This window comes from Nelumbo nucifera, chromosome 4 (genome assembly GCF_055504915.1).
Source record: "Nelumbo nucifera cultivar China Antique chromosome 4, China Antique-T2T, whole genome shotgun sequence".
Classification (NCBI taxonomy): Eukaryota; Viridiplantae; Streptophyta; class Magnoliopsida; order Proteales; family Nelumbonaceae; genus Nelumbo; species Nelumbo nucifera.
The window spans coordinates 43,097,181-43,120,541 of record NC_142652.1 but is presented as its reverse complement, the minus strand read 5'-3'; the positions used below and the strand labels follow the sequence as shown (position 1 = coordinate 43,120,541).

The 23,361-nt window shown below is 38.2% G+C and overlaps 1 protein-coding gene across 2 annotated transcripts in view; it reads right to left on the bottom strand.

The window, feature by feature from the left end:
• APG5 (autophagy protein Apg5 family) overlaps window positions 1–14,523 on the bottom strand; it is a 44,365-nt gene extending 29,842 nt beyond the window's left edge. Inside the window, exons 1-2 of one of the 2 annotated variants that reach the window (XM_010247904.3) lie at window positions 14,365–14,523; window positions 4,010–4,134 (exon numbers count right to left, since the gene is read on the bottom strand). In XM_010247904.3, coding sequence (XP_010246206.1) covers window positions 4,010–4,134; window positions 14,365–14,475 — 236 coding nt within the window. In that variant the 5' untranslated portion in view covers window positions 14,476–14,523. The remainder of the gene's footprint in view (window positions 1–4,009; window positions 4,135–14,364) is intronic. The other variant, XM_010247905.2, reaches the window with a different exon arrangement.
• Between the last annotated feature and the right edge of the window lie 8,838 nt (window positions 14,524–23,361).

Here is a 23,361-nt window from a genome sequence, read left to right as displayed (position 1 = left end):
AATGCCAGGCAGAGTTTTCTTGTGTTCATTGAATATTTTGGAGGAAGACAAAAGCAAATTAATTCCTTCCCAGAAGAAAAGCTTGGCGACTGGGTGAAAGGAGATCTCAGGTGCTTTGAAAAGCGTCAATCTCTGGAATGGAAGGACTGCAAGAACTTAGGAGGGAATCAACAGAGGAAAATCAGAAGCCTAGTAAATAATCTGCAGGAAAGGATGAACAGCAGCAGAGTAAGAAGGTGGAAGCATTACTAACTAGGACATGCAAAAAGTGACAATAGGCTAGCCATCACCACTGCCAAGGATAATTGGGATAAGAAATTAGTACTTAGTAGTGGTCACCAAAGAACCACCAAGAGATTGGAGGACAGTTGCAGATGGTTTGAGGTTTGAAAATGAAATCCGCCGTTGTCTTAACCCCGTTAGAGAAATGTAAGGCTCTCTTGGAGGTGGTAGGACATGAGGTTGGGGTTGATGCTGCATGTTTTCAAACAGAGGCTGGTGCTGTAACTGTTTTTTTTTTTTTTTTTTTTTGATAGATAATAGGAAAGTATTGTATTAATGAAAAGGACGGCAAGAAACCCTCAATCATATACAAAAGAAGAATGCCTTTGATATGCACAGATCATGTATAGAGAGAGCTCTAAGAACCAAAAGAAAGAAAACTCAAAAACTGATGGACCGCCAGTGATCAGAAAAGGAATTAGCAGGCACATCCACAAAAAGCTTCAAGCACAGCTCACAAGCAGCCTTTCCACTTTTCCTAGAACCACCTCCACTGCATTGGAATTAGACTCAAAAATCCTCTGGTTGCGCAGCTTGCGCTCTTTCCAGACCACCCAGAAAATTGCAAAAGGCAGGCACTTCCACAAGAAATGTCCTTTAACCTGAGATTAGATCAGCCACAGATGCGGGGGAGACCCAAACCACTTGAAACAGCCTGAAAAAATGGAACCAGACCTGGTAGGGGTAGGGGCAGTGGGTCAAGAGATGATGAATGGATTCAGAAGCTACTCCACAAAGACTGCAAGTGATATCCAGCTCCATTCCGCTTATCAACAGGTATTCAGCAGACTGAACCTTATCCTTAACAGCCAGCCAAACAAACCACTTGGAACAGCCAAAGGTGCAGTAACCTTTAACTGTTTTTAGGTGGAATCCCCTGTCTAACTCCAAAAGTCTGAATGTAGTTCTTCTCCGAATCTTGGGTCTTCCATTTCATCTCTATAAATCACAAGTTTTTTGCTCCATTACTTCTCTGTGTAAGGCTAGTTTGGATGGATTCTTTGTGAAAGATTTGCATTCAGCTGCAGTTAGTCTAAATAATGTAAGTCCAGAAGACATCCCTCGAAAGATTGAGGTCTTTGCAGATGGAGTCTTCATCCTATTTGGTTGGCAACAACCATTGAAGCTAATCTTTGGAGTGAAGGAAGGAAAAAAGTAGATGAGAAGGTTGAAGAAGAGTGGCTAGGTGGAATTAAGAGATTAACCCATTCAAATGTTGGTGAGATTTTCATGATAAAGGAAAGTCTTAGGGAGGAATACCTAAAGGGGAAGAACTCAGAAGCTAGAATCGAACAAATGGGAGGAAAAGAAGAAGTGGCATGTGAGAACTTTTTTTGATGAATCATGAAGAATTTTATTAGGATGAAAATAAACTGACAAGTGGATACAATCCAGAGTTCTCCCACAAGGCACGAGTTGCTGCCTTCCAAACCAAAGAAAGGGGTGAAGTGGTGAACAGGGATCACTTGTTCTGGGCTCAATTGTAATTTTATTGTGGCATGTGACAGAACTAATGCACAGGCTTTGTTAAATGGCAGCATTGCACAGACTTCGGCAGGTGTTGCTAAAAAAGGGCATACACAGTCTACTAGACGGGCCTGAACATTTTCAGGGCTGAAGTGGTACGGTGAGATCTCCGCTAATCTGCTAGTTGGCCACATTGGTACAAACGGGGAGGGAGCTCTTTCAAATCTTTGAAAGAATGGTACTGGGCCAATCTCTACTAGTCCATTATTGGGATGGTCAGATGGGCCTAAAGAGGTTATCTTCACAAGAAATTGGCAAAGAAGATTAAACAGAATAATAAAGATGTGTTTTCGTTTGTAGAAAATAACAAATGCATTAGAGTAATATCTTCATCTAAGTATTGTCTCAACCATATGGGATTGGGCTACATGAATCCTGTTTCTACATTCCATTCTGTTTAGTGCCACATCCAATGTTAAATTATTAGCTTTTAAATCATTTCTTTACCACAACCATTACAGTCTGTCCCTAGTTCTTCTAGTCCCTTTACCTTGTAACAGATACAGATCACTTCTTCTTACCAATGCTGTAGATGGATATTGATATCATTGAATTATTTAAGGTCGTTATTTATAATCTAACCACCCCCTTTAGTTTTAGCACATATTCATCCATTTTAAATTGATCTTAAAAATTCATTCATCAAAAAAATGATCTTAAAAATTCCTACTAAAACCATAAATCCTAGAAATCATAGGCATCCTGACTAAAAGAATTTTTCATCCTTTCGTGGGGAAACCTACCAGAACCTTATCATACCTGGCCGCCTCATATAACCTTTCATTCTAAACAACCCTACCAAATTTCATTAGAAAGCTCCACCTCTAGACACCTTTTTTATTTTCTTTATTTTCCCTAAAAAAATGTAGATTTCTACAGTTCATTCTGAAAATTAATCTAGGACCCTTACATAACCAATCATCTATCCCTGTTCACCCTAATATTATACCTAAACCAAACCCAGACCTGAACTTTAGAAAAATTCCTTCTAGATGTTCCAACCTAGATTATATCTGTCCTTTTCATTTAATGAAATTTCATTTTTATTTATTACCAAAAAAAAACTGAATGGGAAAGTAGTTCACCAGTATTGCATTGGAAGACCAGGGGAGAGTATGAGAATTTTCAATTCCAATATATAAACACCAAGTATTAGCACCAAACCTGTATCCTTTTGCATAAGGAGAACACCCCATGGTCTATATTGTTTTCTGATGAAACGAAATTGGCTAATGAGGCTAAAAGAGTAAAACAAAAGTAAACTAAAGGGTAGATGCTTTGGAATAGTTCTTTAGAACTTAATACATTACCTTCCCTACAAGAATATTGAAGTTAACTATGTTCTAATAGTGAATGGTTTAGATCCATATGCAAAATTTGTTTTTTGATAAATAACAGAAATTCCATTAAAGAGAACTTGACGTACAGACTTACATAATTGCATTCACACTATGATCATCAGGAGATCTAAAACTCTCCTCTGCATTTCAATTACAGTTTTGTCAAAAACATATGATCCTTCACCAACCCTTGCTTGGCTAGTGTGTCGTCCATAGAGTTAGCTGAGCTCTGAACCCAATTCACTGTCATACTTCTCATCATCTATTTTTTTCTTTTAATCTCATTTCTGCACACCCACATAGCTTCTTCATTCTTCATCGACCATCCTGTTACAATCTTTGAATCTCGCTCTATTATAAGTTTCTCTATATTCACCTCTTTTGCTCTTCTACCACCTCCCACTACTGCCATCACCTCTGCCCTTAGAGAGCCCCCAACCCAATCAGCCCAGAAAAAACACAAGCATGGTCCATGGAAGAGGTTATAACACAAAGGCAGCCAACGATGTTGTAAAACAAAATGATACATTTCTCCTAACTACAACCAATACAGGTAAAAATATTTTACCTACAAAGTTCCTATGATACCTAGAACTTATACAAGGGTGTTGTATCATGTTGGATACTTCAATTTTTAGTGTAAGCTTCATATCCGACACTGTACCTAGTCATGTTCTTGCTGCATCTAGGAAACAATCTAATTTAGTTCACTGTAATGAATCAACAATTCAACATCTTCACGCAATCATGCTCTTTTTCAACATATGATGCTTTAATACATAAAATGATGCTTGGTGACTTCTTTCAAGATAAAAAAAAAGGAAGAAAATGATGAATAGGCATAGGGAAGGATAGCAAACCATTTCAAGGGCAAGCCTTTGTACTCAAACCAAACAGTATCCACCCCAGGAGGAAGCGTGCTACTGAAATGAGGCTTTATGATAGAAACTAACAGAGGCAAATACCCAATCCGGGGACCCAAAATCTGAAATTAAACATGTAAAAAGGTTACTGGTGTCAACTAGGATGAAAAGGAATGAGAATGTATATATGTTACTCCAAAAATAATCTTATATTATCAGATGCCAGAATTTTACACTTGCATTTTCATCCTTTTCTTTTTCTTTAATGTTAGTTAAGAACACTGTAGTATTTCCCCAAAAACTCGTATAATTTCTAAAAGCCAAAGTATTGCAGAAACCAGAAGGGTATACCGAAAAAGGATAGTGATGCGACCAGAGATGGAGGTTTTCCCAGCCCCACTTTACAGAGGCCTGGTTCAGGAAACAAACCTGCTGGTTTGATCTCTGAGTTGGATTACCCTGTTTCTTCAGTTCCTGCCCCATCCCCCTTGGTTCCAAGTATGTGTGTCCATTCAGTTTTGGTTACTGATGTGTGTTTTTTGCCTGAAACAGATGCACCAGCTACCCAGCCCGAGGGATTGGGAAAGGAAGATGAAGGTGGGACAGGAATGTTAGAAAGGAGGGATATAGAGGAAAGGAAAAGGGTGGAAGAGGAAGTTGAGAGGATATGGGGTTTAATAAGTGAATGTTTTGAGGATCTCAAACTAAAGGAAAAAATAACTGAGGTGGGAACTCAAGAACCTCGTATGGAAGGATATTGAGGGCCCGAGAATAGGATCTCACCACGGGTCAGTCCACGGGGAAAACCTCCTGTTTTCCCTTGTTCCTTCCTGCTCTTGATGAACCTATCTTGGCGCATTGGTGATTTGTTCAAGAGATCACCAACTCTCCTAACTCACTTCTTTAACTGAATATTCGATATCCTCATTCAATAATGGTGTCTCCTTAAATAGGAGATTACAAGAGTCCTAATCTTAGGGAGTCTCCTTGCTAAATAGAGAGACTTCCAGTTCTATCTTGCTAAAGATAAGATAAGTTAATCCTAATCTGATAATCAACTAATAAGATAAGATAAGAGCAATAGAATAAGATAAGAACAAGCAAGATGATCTAATCTAATCTAGATGAGACTGCTGTTGCCAAACTGGGTAGGATGAGAATCATTGAATCACTGTTGCTGGTGGTGGGTCAGGTTCCTGCTGCTGCTGGCGGCGATGATACTTCTTCCCGAGGAATGCATCCATAACATTACTCCCCTCCTGGACTAAGTGCTTGTCCTCAAGCTCAAACTCCGGATACGTGGCTTGGAACTCTGCCAATGGGATCCACCAAGACTTCAAGAATTCCTCGATTGAGACGAGAGCGGTTGAGAGCCTTAGGCTGGGGAACAAGTTTGCCATCTCTCAAGGGTTGGCAGGGAGGGGACTTGGTCCGGAGGAACACCCATAAATGGTTTCAGCAAGGAAATGTGGAAAACATCATGAATCCAGCTGTTCTCTGGCAATTCCAGCTGGTAGGCCACACTGCCAATCCGCCGTAGAACCTTGAAGGGCCCATAGAACTTAGGGGCCAGTTTCGGGGCAGCCCTGTGGCGCAAGGAGTGTTGCCGGTAGGGCTGGAGTTTTAACCAAACAAATTGTCCTGGTTCGAACGACAGTTCCTGGTGGTGCTTGTCATAGTTGAGCTTCATGCGGAGCTGGGCCTGCTGTAAGCGAAGGTGGACGTCGGCTAGGAGGGCGTCACATTCTTGTAAGGAGTGATCAATTTCTTCCAAACAAGTAGAACCGAGCTCATAGGACAGCAAGCGAGGAGGGTCCCGGCCATAAACGACGCGAAAGGGAGTCATGCCGAGGGAAGAATGGTAGGCCGTGTTGTAACAGTACTCGGCCCAAGGAAGCCAATCCACCCACCGTCGCGGTTGATCCCCTACGAAGCAACGGAGATACATCTCGATCGTGCGGTTTACCACCTCCGTTTGACCGTCGGTCTATGGATGATAAGCTGAGGAGAAGGCCAGGGTGGTGCCATGTAGCCGAAATAACTCCTTCCAAAAGGCACTAGTGAAAACCGGGTCCCTATCGCTGACGATGGATTTTGGTAACCCATGTAAGCGAAAAACATGTGTAAAGAAGGCGAGGGCAACTGAAGTGGCACTGTACGGATGTGATAGAGGACCGATTTGCCGCCTACCTTGGGTAGTCCCTCAATGAAGTCCATGGAGATGTCGGCCCAGATCTATGTCAGGATCGAAAGGGGCTGAAGGAGGCCTGCCGGGTGTAGGTTTTCCCATTTATGTTGTTGGCACGTGGAGCAAATCTGAACAAAATCCCGAATAGAAGTCTTCATACCTCGCCAATGGAAATCAGCCTGGACACGGTGTAGCGTTTTCTGAACGCCTTCATGGGTGGAGTTATGGATGTTGGTGATGATGGTGGAAATCAACGGGGAGTCTGGCGGAAGATGTACCCGGCCTTTATATAGTACCAACCCGTCCTGAAGCGACCAATTGGAGTCAGCAGCGCCGGACTGGATCTTCTGGACGAGGAGTGACCATTTCGGAGACTGTGGCGTTGCCTTCTTGATGTCGTCTAACAGAGAGATCCAGGGTTGGGAAATTCCACACAGAGCCATCGCGTCTTCATCTTGCCTAGACAAGGCATCAGCTGCGCGATTTGAGGATCCCGCCTTGTATTCCACCCGCAAATCGAACCCGAGCAGTTTGCTAACCCAATGCTGCTGAGGGGAAGTGGTGAGACGTTGCTCCAACAGGTATTTGAGGATGTAATGACCAGTTTTGACGACGAACGACCGCCCCCACAAATACGGCCTCTAGTGTTGGACGGCTCGGGCTATGCCGATTAGTTCACGCTCATAGGCTGGAAGCTTCAGATGCCGGTCGACTAGTCTGAGGCTGAAGAAAGCAATCGGATGCCCTTGCTGCTGTAACACGGCCCCGATACCCATTCCAGAGGCATCGAACTCGACTGTAAATTTGAGAGCGAAATTTGGTAATTGCAGGACTGGGGTGGAAGACAGCATTTCTCAGTGTCAGAAAAGCTGCATCGGCTACGTCGTCCCACCGGAAGGAATTTTTCTTTAACAAATTGGTTAACGGGGCAGCCAACAGTCCATAATTCTGTAAAAATTTGCGGTAGTAACCCGTTAATCCGAGGAACCCGCGTAAGGCCTTGGCTGATTGAGGCTTGGACTATTCCTTGATAGCCTGAATTTTGGAACTGTCAACCGTCACACCTTGCCCGTGGATGATGTGGCCGAGATAAAGAACTTGTCGCTCCCCGAAGGAGCACTTGGACTGTTTGAGGAAGAGTTTGTGTAGGCGCAGAAGCTCGAAAACAATTCGCAGATGGTGCACATGCTCTACCCATGATTTGCTATAAACGAGGATGTCGTCAAAGAATACTAAAACAAATTTGCGCAGATGGGGCTGAAATACCTCATTCATCAATGACTAGAATGTGGATGGGGCGTTGGAGAGACCGAATGGCATGACTAAAAATTCAAAATGGCCATGGTGGGTCCGAAAGGTAGTCTTCTTCACGTCACCGGGAGCCATGCGAACATGGAAATACCCGGACCCGAGGTCCAACTTAGAGAAGTACTGAGCACCATGCAGCTCGTTCGGCAGTTCGTCCACAACGGGAATAGGGAACTTATCCTTGATCGTCCGGCTGTTGAAATCTCTGTAGTCAACACAGAACCTCCAAGTTCCATCTTGTTTCGCCACCAACAGAACCGGCGAAGAGAAAGGGCAGTGACTCTTGCGTATGATCCCTTGTTTCAGCATCTTTGTACATTGTTTTTCTATCTCGTCCTTCTGTAGGTGAGGGTAGCGATAAGGCAAACAACGACTGGTTCTGAACCCGCCACCAAAGGAATTCGATGGTCGCATGCTCGGGGAGGAGGGAGTCCCTTGGGTTCCAGGAATATATCTGAAAACTCGGCGAGGAGTCTTTCCATGGCCGCTGGTTCTATCTGAAGTGCATGGACATGTGGTGTCTTCTCTTTAACCCTGCAACCGTGCCACGAAACTTGCTTCCCATTTAAGTGGAATGTCATTGTGAGTGCGCTGAAGTCCCATAAAATCGGGCCTAGGGTAATTAACCATTTGACCCCAAGAACAATATCGAACCCATCCAAGGAGAGTAAAAATAAATCAGCAAAAAATAGTTCAAAATTGACCTGTATTTGGACGTTCTTACAAATTCCCGGACTGTGAACTCTTTCACCGTTTGCGACGGCTACCTGTAGTCGTGGCCGGAGTTCCATTGGTAGTTTTAACTGAAGGGCGGCATGTTCACTTATGAAGTTGTGTGTGCTCCCTGAATCGACGAGAATGTGCACCGGGTTACCTGCTATATGTGCCTGTAACTGCATGGTCTGAGAGGTTTTAATATTGGTGATCGCATGGAGAGAGATCTCCGGCTCGAATACGACGGGTTCTTCTTCATCCTCCTCTTGCTCATCAACTAGGAGGCAAAAAAGCCTCTTGCACCTATGTCCTGCCGAGTAAAGGTCATCGCAGTTGAAACATTGGCCTCTCGCTCGGCGTTCTGCCATTTCTGCCCAGGTCAAACGCTTAATGGGTGGAGCGGCCATGTTGCTACCTGCACTTGTCACCGATCTAGAGGTGGTGGTTGTGTGAGATCTCAATTCCCGGCTGGTTGCAGAAGAGGGGGTCGTTGTCGTTGATTTTGGGGGTGCCCATGAGTTCGGTGGACGACCCATATTGTAGGTCCCACAGCTGAGCTGCAGCTTGCGCTCTAAGTTCATGGCTATAACCAAATTTGGGGGATTCTGCATTTCGACATCCACCCGCAGGGGTTCTGCTAACCCTGCCGTGAACATGTCCACCTGTTGGTCCGGTCGCACTAAGGATGCCCTCGCAAGGAGGGTTTGGAACTGGCACTGGTATTCTGCCACCGTGCCGGTCTATTTAAGGTTAATCAGCTCATCTAGGGGATTGCTGGTCAGTGGGGATCCGAACCTAAGAAGGCAATAGGACTTAAACTAGGGCCAACCGAGCCCGGGTTCTTCTTGCTCTAACCAATAGAACCAAAGTTGTGCTTCCTCTGTTAAGTGAAAGGCGGCTAGACTTACCTTATCCCGGTCGTCTGTCCATTCCAAAAAAACTGCTCGCACCGATACAGCCAGCCCAAGGGGTCTCCGTTGTCGTTGTACGACAGGAATTCTAACCTACTGTACTTGGGGATGATTACGGCTCCTTGGCTAACGAACTGTTGTTCACCAGAAGACTCCGACAGATCTAGTCGGCGGCCGCTAGTGGTTGTCCCCCCTTTAGTGTTCCTTTCCTTGCTAGAAAGGAATAACTCCATCAGACGCCGCAGCTCCCTTACTTCGTCTTTGATCTCACGTACTTCTGAACTGGTCTCCACGAGTTGGTGCTCGAGGACGTGGACCCTGGATGGCAGCTGCTCTAGATCTCCCATGACGCCTTGCTCTGATACCAAGTTGTTGAGGGCCCGAGAATAGGATCTCGTCACGGGTCGGTCCACGGGGAAAACCTCCTGTTTTCCTTTGTTCCTTCCTTCTCTTGATGAACCTATCTTGGCACCTTGGTGATTTGTTCAAGAGATCACCGACTCTCCTAACTCACTTCCTTAACTGAATATTCGATATCCTCATTCAATAATGGTGTCTCCTTAAATAGGAGATTACAAGAGTCCTAATCTTAGGGAGTCTCCTTGCTGAATAGGGAGACTTCCAGTTCTATCTTGCTAAGGATAAGATAAGTTAATCCTAATATGATAATCAACTAATAAGATAAGATAAGAGCAATAGAATAAGATAAGAACAAGCAAGATGATCTAATCTAATCTGGATGAGACTGTTGTTGCCGAACTGGGTAGGATGAGAATCATTGAATCACTGTTGCTGCTGGCGGTGGGTCAGGTTCCCGCTGCTGCCGGCGGCAATGATACTTCTTCCCGAGGAATGCGTCCATAACAAAGGAGTTGTGGAAGAGGAGATGACAAAGAAGAAAAAACCAAAGGTGTATGTTAGGAAGAGTGAAGAGGAAAAGAAGAAAAAGAAGAAGAAAAAGACGGAAGTAGAGATTTGAGACCCATCAGTTTGGTGACTAGTATCTACAAGATAATGGCCAAAGTAATTTATGTGAGGATAAAAATAGTTTTGCCCTCCTTAACAAGTCAACCGCAGGGGGCTTTCATTCAAGGTAGAGAAATCACTGATCAAGTCCTGATAGCTAATGAACGTGTGGAAGACTGCAAGAGAATGGGGAAGAAAGGATTTGTCTGCAAAGGGATCTGGAGGATTGGTCAGTCTTGATGGAAGTTTTGAGGAATTTTGGTTTGGAGATAGGTGGTGTGGTTGGATTGAAGGTTGTTTGACTACTGATCATTATTTTGTGTTGGTTAACGGAGTAGTTAGAGATTTCTTTCAAGCTACTAGAGGACTGAGACAAGGGGATCCCCTCTCTCCCTTCCTCTTTACCTTGTTAGAAGATGTTTTTAGTAGACTTATTTTGAGAAGGACAGGCTGAATCTAATTAGAGGATGGAGAGTTGGAAGAGAAGGTGTTATTGTTACACACCTATAGTTCGCAAACAACACTATCCACTTTTGTGAGACTAGGGACCCTTTGATAGTAAGGAATTTGAAAGGGGTGACAAAGTTGTTTGAGGTTGTGTCAAAGCTAAAGATCAACTTCCAAAAGAGTTGCATAGTGGGGCTGAATTTAGAGGAGGAATTGGGTGGGGTAGCTGAGGAGTTAGGTTGTCTGACATCTAGTTTGCCTTTGAGATACTTGGGGTTACCATTAGGAGCCAATCCTAGGGAGGGAAGTTTTTGGAATCCCGTGGTGGAAAGATGTGCTAAGAAATTGGTAGCCTAGAAAAGAAATTATGTGACCCTGGGGAGTTGAATTACTTTAATTCAATCCACCTTAGTAAATCTCCCAATTTACATCCTTTCAGTATTTAGGATGCCACAAAAGGAGGTAATGGAAGTAGAGAAACTGATGAGGGACTTTTTGTGGGAGCCTGGAGAGGGAAGGAAGGATCATTTGGTAAGATGGGAATTAGTATGCAAGAAAAAGGAGCAAGGGGGTCTGGGATTGAGTAACCTAGGGAAGAAAAACTCGGCCATTTTGGGTAAGTGGCTTTGGAGGTGGCCTTTGGAGGAGGAAAAACTTTGGCACAAAGTTGTAGAAAGTATTCATGGAGTAGAAGGCAATGGTTGGAATGCTGGCATTTCTTAGAGGGCCACGTTGAACTCTCCTTGGAAGGCAATTTGTGGCGTTCTTCCACAATTCTTAAACCTAATCAGGTATGATGTATGTACTGGGAATAGGTTCTTTTTTGGGAGGACTTATGGATTGGAAATTCAACCTCTTTTTTGGGAGGACTTATGGATTGGAAATTCAACCCTCAAGGATATTTTTCTGCCTTTGTATTCCCTCACTCACTTTAAAAACAAACTTGTTCAAAGATTTGTCTCATTTTCCTCATCTTCTGGGTTCAGTTGGGATTTGGGTTTCAAGAGAGATTTGAGAGATTCTGAGCTTGACCAGACAAAAAGTTACTTTGCTTGCTTGGTTCTATCTATCTGGACCCTTCTAAACCAGATGCTCACACTTGGTCCCATAACCCTTCGGGCACTTTCTCTTGTGCCTCCTTTTTCTCTTCCTTATGCTCTGTCCCTAGCTCTCAACCTTTCCCTTGTAAAGAGGTCTGGTCTAAACCTGTTCCCCCTAAAATGGGAGACCTTTGTTGAGAGGCCTCTCTTGAAATCTAAACAAATTGGACAACCTACAAAGAAGAAGACCTCGTCTGAGTATTTCCCCCAACTGGTGTGTCCTCTGCAAAGCAAGTGGAGAAAGTTGTTACCATTTACTAATATCTTGTCCCTTTGTTGTAGGTCTCTAGGAAAAGCTTCTTAATCTCCTTAGATGCAGGTGGATGATGCCAACGCAGGTTAGCAATCTATTTGAGCCTACAACCTTCAGGTGGCCTAAGAAAGAGGTAAAGTCTTGTGAAGGTGTGCTAGGGCTGCACTGGTTTGGACTGTTTGGGAAGAAAGAAATGCCAAGATCTTTGATGAGAAGGAGAGGAACGAGATCATTGTATGGGATTGCTTAATTAATAGAGACATTAATTGGGTAAAGACCTTGGAACTATTTTCTCCATTCTCCTTTGATAATTTATGGAGAAACTGGGAAGTGGTTGCCAAAATCTCTAGTACAAGACCTAAACCATCAGCATAATGGAAACCTCCTCAAGAGGGTATCATTAAGCTCAACTTTGATGGCAGCAGTTTAGGCAATCTGGGTCCTTCGGGTGTTGGGAGAGTATTTAGAAATACTAAGGGGCTAATCGTTGCTTTATACTCTGGCCCTATAAGAGTAGGGAACTCAATCAATGCAGAAATTCAAGCGATGCTACAAGGAGCTGAATTTGCCAAGGAACTGAACTGCGAACAGTTGTTAATTGAAGGTGATTCCAAGTTGGTGATCCAGTGGTTAAAAGAACCAGAAACAGCAGCTTGGTCCTATAATGGAGCTTTACGAAGATTCAAATGGCTAACATTAAACATGTCGGTCCAAGTCCAATGGGAAAGAAGATCAGTAAATGGGTTAGCAGATTCATTAGCCAAACAAGGGGTGCATAGGAATTAGATGTTTTGGGCTAAACTGTAATTTTTGCTTTAATATGAGGCTGCATCTCGTGCCTCATCTTGGGAATTTTTTCTGTGTATCTTTTGTTCATTTAGTATATTAATAAATTCAGTCATTATTCATCAAAAAACAATGAAAGAATTCCTCAAGAACCAGTGTTGCATGAACACAGACATGAGAATCAGAATTTAACACATTTCTGGGAATCCATCTTGGCAAGACAAAGAAACAAAGACTCACAAGCATGTCTGTAGAAAAGTTTAGACTATTAAAACAATCCATATTTTGTTGAATTTTCACATTATAAACCAAGAGAAAAATGTCTAAGGCTATTTTGTCACTTAATAACATTTATACGAAAATTGATATCCATTTTGTACATTAGCTGTTCATGTATGTTAAATAAGCAAGGAGAAAAAGAAAATGGCACATAGAATTGTTCTTCAAGAATCCATGGGGTCCCAAAGTCCAACGCATGTCCAACAGGACAGTTCATCCATTTAGGAAAGTCTATGCAATACTGTCAGGAACATATTTAGTTTAGGAAATTTTCTATTAAGGCAATAATATGCCCAGAGACATTTATAAACTACTCATCTATATAAGCTTTTAGTGTCAGGAATTGAAATTCAATATACCATGTTGTGCATAATGGGGTACTTAAAGGGAAGAAAATATCTAAAGTTTTTGAAGACAGTAGGATTTAAAAGCGACCTCAATGAGGAAGTCAAACTCATTTAGGCTGCGTTTAGAATACACTGATGACGTTTTACACTGAACCAGAAAGTGACCGTTGCTTTTTTGGAAATAGTGATGGGTGGAAGAGTTGATGTAAAACTTTAGAGCTGATGAGGTTTTACATCGATGATTAACGTAAAACTACACTCCATCCAAATGCACGCAAAACTGAACCGGAGTGTAGTTTTACGTCGATAATAATTACACCCTCTTTCCAAACGCGAACAAAACCGAACCGATGTAAAATTTTCGTCGGTTCTTGATTTACATCGCATCCAAATGCAGCCTTAGGAGCAAAAATATACAAGCTAAAAACTCTTTTATTCATGAATATATCAAAGGGTGTGCTTTACTCATTTAGTAAATGCTCCACAACTATAGCCTCCCTCCTTTTAACTTTCTTGCACCTAAGTAACCCTGTATTAAAATCTGGTACCTCATAGTGTTTTAAGGAGGAACTGTAAGCTAATGCTCAGAAAAATAAGGGCATTCTAACAGCTATTGCATTACACTCAAGCATTTACAACAAAAATTCTCTTGAATAAACTTCACGGCACATTATATCAAAACTATTAAGAAGGAAAACCTTACATAACCAAGACAACAATAAAGATTTGGAGGAAGAACAAGAATACCTTAACCGAGAGTATGTAACAAGCACTTAATAACCCACACAACATGGAAACCGAGATAAATCTATTAACTAAAATATTGGGAAATTTACCCAAAACTAGGACGAAACAGAAAACAAAGTCCATCAGGAAAATAAGATGCCGAAGCAATCAAAATCCACAAGCTAGTACAATATATGATAGAATCAGTGTGTAGCTGTAAGTTTGAATGAAACATTAAAAACAGAGAGAGGAGAGAGAGAGAACAACGACATGAGAGAATGTAAAGAATGGTGCGGAACGATACTAAATAGTTAGAAATCTGGTTACCAGTGCAGGTGGAGGAAAGGGAAGCGTGGTAACCTCAGATTCGTGGAGATGGATCTGTAGGGGAATTGCTCCATCCCATACATACTTCCGAGCTTCAGAACCGAGATCCATCTCCTTCCCCCTTAGAGGAAGCGTGTGATTTCCTTAGTTGAATTCAAGCAAGGGTAAATGTTTAAAGTATTCCTAAGGGTTCGTTTGGTTCGCGGACACGACCGGAATCGGAATTGAAACTGTTTGGTTCAGTCCGGAATCTGAATTGGATTCGGATTGTTGCTGTTTGGTTCATTGAAAAATACGAAATTTTTCAATTTTGTATTAGTCTATTTGTTATTTTATTATTATTTTATTAATATTTTATAAATATATAACTATTATTTTATTAATACTTTATTATTAATTAAATTAATATTACTTTATTAATATTTTATCATTAATATCTTAGATTTATCATTAATTTATGAATATTAATATTTTATTATTTTATCATTACATTAATAACATTTTATTACTATATTTTATTAATAATTTTTATTTTTATTTTTATTTTTATTTTTATTTTTATTTTTATTTTTATTTTTATTTTTATTATTTTCATATTAATTTATTACTTCTACTATTTTTTGTTTATTGTTTTAATATTAGTTTATTATTATTGAATAATTAATATTTTATTATTACTTTAATCATATTTTATTAATATTTTATTTCTACCTATTTGTTGTTGTTGTTGTTGTAAATATAATAAAATATTTTATTAATATTAATATAATATTATTATTATATTAATATTTATTATTATTATTATTATTTAATGAATAAAATATTTGCTTTTTGTTAGTGTTTATCAATAATTTATGAAAATTTTATTATATATCATTATATTATTATTACTTTAATAACATTTTTATTATTATATTTTATTAATACTATATTATTATAGTATTATTTTGTTATTATTTTCTTATTAGATTAGTACTATTCTATTATTTTTATATTTTAATATTAATTTATTATTATTTAATAAACAATATATTAGTATTTTATTATTACTTTGATTATAATATATTAATTTTTTATTTTTACTTAATTATTATTAGATAAATAATATCTTTGCTTTTTATTATTAATTTATTAATATTTTATTATAGTAATATTATTTTAGAAATATTTTGGTATTATTTTCATTATTAACATACTCTTATTTTATTATTATTATTATTTTCATAATACTTTATTATTTAATTATTACTATTTTATTATTAGGGCAAGTTTCTTTACCTCTCTGGTTTAGGAAATTAATTAATTTTATCCTTATTGTTTACATATTGTCTTAAAGCACCCCAAGTTTTTTATAATTGCCTAAAACCTCCCTTGCCTTTAGCTTTCCATTGCACGCTATTTACATGTATAACTGATATTTTTTTAAATTCCAAAAATATCCTTTATGATCAAAAATGCCCTTTAGCTTTAGGCTTAATGAAGCTTAGACTATGACCTCTATCCAAATTTCAACCACTTTCATATTTGCTCGCATTTGAATCTTGCGGATTTTCTGGGACATTCAAACATGTCACAGTTCATGGTTTTCCCGTTCTTGGCTTCGAAAATATATTATTAAAAATCTAAAGTTCGACACATTGAGTGGCATGGTGGGGTATGAAGGTGAAAAGATCGGAGGCTCTGGTAGTAGAGGCAACTATGGCCGTGTTGGAGTTGGCAACAAAGGTGGCAACTGAGGCACTGAAATGAGTTGCCTCTCATTTTGTGGGTTCAAGACAATTGATACGGTAGCAGACTTTAGGTTGTGTATTTGCTCAACACTTGATGTTTCCGACCGCATAAATGGAGGACTGGATCTGTGGAGGTTTTGTGGAGTCCAGAGGAGCTCTGTGAAATCTCCGGAATACCGACCGGGATGGAACTTTGCCAAGGCAACCAGATCCGATAAGAATTAGATAATTGAATATGGATGTGGAAGATAGATCGGAATACAGAGATTTCATAATTGAATGTGGATGCAGGTGCAACTACATCCGATATGAATTTGATCTGCTTATAGCTTTACTGTCCACATTATGTGTGGACTTGGTGCATATCTAATAAGGGTGCTCATAAAAAATCGGAAAACCGAACTGAATCGAGATAACTTAATTGAAAAATGTGGTTAATCGAGCCAATTGGTTCGGTATTTTTAAAAAACTGAAGGATTGGTTTGGTTTTCAATTAATCTAGAAAAAATCGGGGATTAATCAAACCAATTGATACATATGTTTATATGTCTATTATATATTTTTAATATATGTCACATATTATCTATATATTAATTATAAATATATGTGCACTATATGTATAAATATATACATATATTATATTTATAGTATTTATAATATAATATACATATTTATAATATATTATATATCATTTATTATTTATAATATAATATTATACATATATTTATATAATATATATTATAAATATAAAAAACTGAAGAGTCAGACCAATAAAAAACCAAAACCGGTAAATCGGTTAGCCAATAATACCAATTTGACCAAAAAATGCCTATGGTTTGGTTAATTAAACCGTAAGCACCCCTAATATCTGAGATACACCTACCTCGGAAGAAACTAATTGCTTGAACCTATAAATTTTTAGGTCTATAGGAATGGCAATGGAGCAGGGTTGGGATAGGGACCATACTCTTTGTCCTCAACCTCAACTTTGAAACAAATTTCTATCTTGACCTCGATCCCTACTAGGGATAAGAATGACCCTTCATCCCCAATCTCCAATGGAGAACCTATCCCCTGTAAGGGACCTAAGTCCCTAAAATTTTTTTATTAAAAAGTATTTTTAGAAGATAAAATTACTTAAAATAAGGAATTTTTTTTTAAATGTAAAAATATTTTAAATATGTTTAATATATACAATATAAATACTATTATATGTGTATATGTTTAATATATATAATTAAGGCAGGGGGGCAAGGAATTCACACCCCATCCCCGTCATTTCCTCAATCAGGTATCACTATCAATCCCTATCCCCGTCTCCATCATTTCCAAGACATCCTCAACCTCATTGAGTTAGCGAAGCCAAGTGCTTGATAGGGATATGGAAACTATCATCCCTATAGGTCTATCTAACTCAAACTAAGTTACAAAATGATCATCGTAAGTACAATGAGTACAATGACATTTCTAATTGGACCATTGTTAGTTTTATTATTTTAATTAATTTTTATAATTTTATATGGAATGCAAATGGTGTATTCTGTTATTTTTAATAATGTTTATTTTTTATTATTAATTTTATTTATCCTATTAATAATAATGATTTTAAATAGAATTCAAATGCATTTTAAATTTTAATTTATGACATACTAATATATATTAATTTCTAAATTTTTAATTATTGTTAGATAAAAACTTACTAAATTTTAATATTTTTATTGACTTTATTAATTTTAGTTATTAAAATTCAAATTATATATTTCTAATGATTATCTAATTAAATATAATTTAAATATGAAATAAATAAATAGAATTTGGATGAAAGTAAAACTCTCTCTTTGAAACACAATAGGCTAATAATGGAAGAGGCCTATAGAAATATGCTAAAATAGGTTAATCATGGAAGGAGTGAAACCTATGTCTTAAAATTCTCTCTCTCTCTCATATTATTTTTAGGTGATTTAACTACTTATGATATTTTTATTAACAAAATTTTAAACTATTCTTTTGTTTATGGGTTGGGTTGGGCCCACATTTGCCTTGAAATTTGTGGGCCGAATGTAGACTTGGGCCTGTGCGGGATTGATATTTTTAGGTGATTTAACTACTTATTATATTTTGATTAACAACATTTTGAACTATTCTTTTGTTTATGGGTTGGGTTGGGCCCACACTGGCCTTGAAATTTGTGGGCCTAAATTGAAATGATCACCTCTAAGCAAATTACTTCTTGTTTATTAGATTAATGAGGAGAGAAGAGAGAATAAAATAAATAAAAGGAAAAGTGTAAAATGATTTTTAAGCAAATTTTTATAAGTGAATGAGAGGAGAGAGAATTAATGAAGTGCGTTATTGGAAGAGAGAGTTAATGGAATGACTAATGAGAATAGATAATCAAAGGAGTAGAGAGATTAGCTACTTGACTAATTTTGTTTAGTTTAAAAATAAAAATTTAGAAAAATCACAAAATTAGATAAATGGTAAGAGAGAAAGGAGAGCTATGCTTCATGGCATGTCTTGTTTTATTATAGATAATAGATTTAATGAATAACATCTTTGCTTTATTATTTTATTAGAATTTTAATAATATTTTATTATAACTTTAATTGTATCGTATTAATATTTTATTTATACATTATTAAAATTATATTTAATAATTAATCTTTATTTGTTATTATTAATTTTTTAGTATTTTATTATGGTATTACTATTATTTTAATACTATTTTACTAATAGTTTAACTAACGGAGGGGGCCCTATGTTGTATGGACTTGCTCATAAACTATCAAGCTCAAGCTCAATTCGATTTAGAGACTTAAACTCGAGTTTGAGCTCATCTCGAGTTAAAAGCTCGAAAGTTCGAGTTTGGGTACCTTTGATTGCAGGTTTCTCAAGCAATCGAGGTCTCCCTCAATTGTCAAGGTGCCAAACCGAGGTCTCCCTCGGTTGTTGAAGTGTCGAGCTGAGGTTTCCCTAGCAGGTGAGGTGTTGAGCTGAGGTCTCCCTATAGGTAGGGGTGGTTTGACAACGTGGGAGTGGTCTATCTCCAAAGGTTCGGAGGTGGCGGTGGATTGGGGAAGAGAGAAGAATAAAGGAGAGAAGGGAGTTGCCTCTTTCTCAGAAATCCTAGGTCAAATTTGTATTATGTTGTCTCCCTTGGGGAAGAATTGCTCTCCCCTTTTATAGAGAGAAAGTCAAGGCTACAAAGAAAGGAGTTCTTTTCTGTTAGGAAAGAAAATCTTTTATGTTAGGAAAAGAGATCTTTCCTTTTGTTTGACTATTAAATGAGCATTATTAGAGAATCATATCTCTTTCGGATTCTCTCCATATGTGACCCTTTTATACTTACGTGGCGCGGGTGACGTCATTGTTCGGCGGGCATGCTTTCATTAAACCCACGTGGCGTCTTATCACACGCGTAACTTAAAGATGCACGCATAATTGGCATTTATTCCTAATCTACCGTGATTTTGCGGTTCTATAAGGGTCTTGGGTTCATTGCAACTTTGCACGCGTCCGAGGTTCATCGCAAATCTGTGCGCGTCATATAGATCATCGCAGATTCGTGCGCGTCTAAGCTTTATCGCATGTTTATGCATATTTAAGGTTTATCATGGATTTGCGCTAGCTGAAATTCATCACGACCTGTTTTGGGCATGAGTTCATCGTAGATTTGCGATAAATTATGAACTCATTGCAAACATGCAATAGGTTATGGGTTCCCCACAGGCGTCCATGTAGCGTTGGTTTGACACCCTCTGTACTCTAATGGTCTTAGTGACCACTATGTACCTACACTCCCTTAGTTGACAAGGTGCCAAGTTGAGGTCTCCCTCAGTTGTCGAGGTGTTAAGTCGAGCTCTCCCAAAGTGAACGAGGTGTCGAGCCGAGGTGACACCCTATGTACACACTCAATTAGGCTCTTGAGACCTTTGATTACAGGTCTCCCTAGCAGTCGAGGTGCCAATCCAAGGTCTCCCTCAATAGTCGAGGTCTCCCTCAGCTACTAAAATGTTGAGTTGAGGTTTCCCTAGTAGGCGAGGTATCAAGCTGAGGTCTCCCTTAGTTGATGAGGTGCCAAACTGAGGTCTCCCTCAATTGTCGAGGTGTTGAGCCGAGGTCTCCCTCAGTGGTCGAGGTGTCGTCTAGCTCGAGCTTCATTCGAATTAGAAACTTGAGCTTGAGCTTAGAAGTTTGAGCTCGTCTTAGCTCGAGCTCGACTACCTTTGATTGTAGGTCCCCTAGTAGCTAAGATGCCAAGTTGAGGTCTCCCTCAGTTGGAGAGAGTGTGTCATTCTTGTAATTTATAAGGATAGAGAGAGATGGCACGAGAGAGAGAATGGCGTTCTTATAATTTATAAAGAGAAAGAGAGTTTATAGGAGAGATTCATGTAACTTGTAAGGAAAAAAATAGAGAAAGTTGGTACGAAAGAGTAGCATTCTTGTAATTTATAAGGAAAAAAACAAAAGAGAGAGTGTGTGTGGCATTCTTGTAATTTGCAAGAGAGAGAGAGAGAGAGTTGGTAGGAAAGAGAATGACATTCTTGAAATTTGAAAGAAAAAACAAGAGAGAGAGAGTTGGTAGGAGAGAGTGGCATTCTTGTAATTTGAAAGACAAGAAAAAGCAAAAGAGAGATAGAGTTGGTAGAGAGTGGCATTCTTGAAATTTGAAAGAAAAGAAAAACAAAATTTACTATTATATTCCATTTATTGCCTGTCATTCTTTCATACACATTCCAACTTAATGTATTTATATTGATAATATTTTATTATTTTATTAATATTAGGGTGATGGGTTTTTTGTCATTAGTTCTTTTTTTCCATTTCACTCTCTCTAGATCTCTCTCTAATAATATAATTTATAATAGTGTACAATTTTATTGATGCAAGATATGATTTGTCTAATTAAAGTTGAAAATGATTATTTCTTATATTAAAAAAAAGAAAATAGGAAAAATTCAAAAAAGAAGAACTAATGTCTCAGCCAACTCCTATAACCGTTTACAAGAACTAATGTCTCATACTCTTACTCTCCATTTATGGGAACAGAAAACTCTCACTAGTCACTAGACTCACTACCACTCCATTTGCGAGAAGGAAAAGGAAACACATTTTCTCAAACAACTACACGTTAATGGAGATCATATTCAATCAATACAAAACTGATTTAAGATGAAAGAAAATGTTGTGAGTTTCATGCCCTCCCTCTTCGTCCATAATGTAATTTTTGTTTTCCAAGCCTATCCTTAAAATTTTTTTAAATTTGTTCTCAACTAACCAGCATCATAGTTGAACCTTCTAAAACTCTAGCCAAAGTGTCGAGTCCTTATTTTTAATTTTTTGGCCATTTTAAACACAATAAGATGGTTGTAGATCAAATCCAAATTTGACAAAATTATCCTTTGTTTTTGCATTAAGGTAGACTTGAGCTCACCATTTCCATTAGGAGTAAAAATAGACGATGGAGAAGAAAGATTTTGGTGGTAATGTTTCAAATATGAAATATGCTATTTTTGTGGCTTCATGAATAATGAGGTAAAAAGTTGAAAATGCATAGAAATGAAGCATAATAGGGTGCTCACGGTTTGGTTAATTGAATTGAGTTTTTGGAAAATCAGTAACTGATATCAAACCGAATTCAATCCATTAACTAGTTGGTCAATTTGATTAACTATCGGTTCAGTTCATCAATTTTTTGATATTTATATTATATATAATAAATATATAAATATAATAAAGAAATTCCAAAAATAATATATTGATAATATAAAATATATAATATACCTAAACATACATGTAATATATATATATATAAATATATGTTTGTCTATCGGTTGGGTTTTTTGGTTTTAATGATCACCCCTAAGCATTAAGGAAGACTAGAGAGAGGAGTTCACTTATTGGCCATGGATTTTGGCTCCTACCAACAAGCTAAGCCAAACCTTTTCTTGTGGCAATTAATGACCCATTAATAGCATAAGCTTGGGGATTGTGGCATGGGTTACAATTGACACTTAACTTATAGATATAGTATATTTGAATAACAGGTGACTCAAGGTTGGTGATTGAGATGGTAAATGAATTGAAAGAACCTCAATTAGTAGTGAAGTCATTGGTTAAAGAATGTTAAAATCTTGTCAAACGGTTCAAAGGATGGGTAACCCAACATGAGTACAAAGAAGCAAATCAGTTTGTTGATCAGCCAACCTAGTCGTAAAAGTAGATGAATATGAAGAATGGTATAATGAACCTCCTTAGTCATTAATTCCTTTGCTCCAAAATGACTTAATAGGTTGATTGTCCCTTGACTTGTGTTATAGATATTATCAACACCCAATTTTTGCTTGGTCCCTTCACCCTACCTCTTTGTACCCTCCTCTTAGACTATGAAAACTTATAAACACAACCAGATTGACTTGAGATTTTTCAAAACCAAAATACCCTCCTTTGATATAATCTACAAGACAAATAAGAACCTTGAGATCAATATTCATGCTCGATCAAAAACCATCACTAAACTTGGAAAACTACAACTTAGTTACACATCAATTTTCAGGACTAAACTCCAAATATCCAACGTTCATCATGCCAACTCCCTTTCTAACACCCCAATATATGTGATATTCAAACTACAACTTCTCAAAATCAAATCCAACACACTCATCACCTCAAGATCACTAGGAAGCAATCAACTAAAGAATCCCACCACAAATCTACAATGATCAACCATAAAAACACCAAGAATCCATTATGATGATCCTAAAAAATTACCTAGATCGGCCGTATCTTTCTCATATCAAAACCATCCACTTGACTCCTCACCCTAATCCATGCCTACCTACCAAATTGTAGCTCAAAATTCCCCCGTTTAACCCCTTCATCAAGTTTAGATCATATTTTAATAAATTTCATTAAATAGAGCTTGTCATTCATCGTCCCAACTTCATATGACTAATCAGATATTACCATTGTGTTCGGAGACCCAAAAAACCCCAGCATGTCAAATTTCATGACCATACACCTCCATTTGACCATTGAAAAAGTAAGATTCCATTTTGGGCTATTTCGTTAACTGAAAAACTATAAGCTAAGACAATGATTTGAATTAAAATAGTCAATTTACAACTTTGATCAAAGATCCATCACTTCCATTACATTCAAGACGTTCAAATGAGCCAAGCCACCAAATTTCATCCCAAAATTCCCACGTTTGACTCTTCATCAAATAAAGATTATATTTTAGTAGATTTCATTTATCATAACTTAT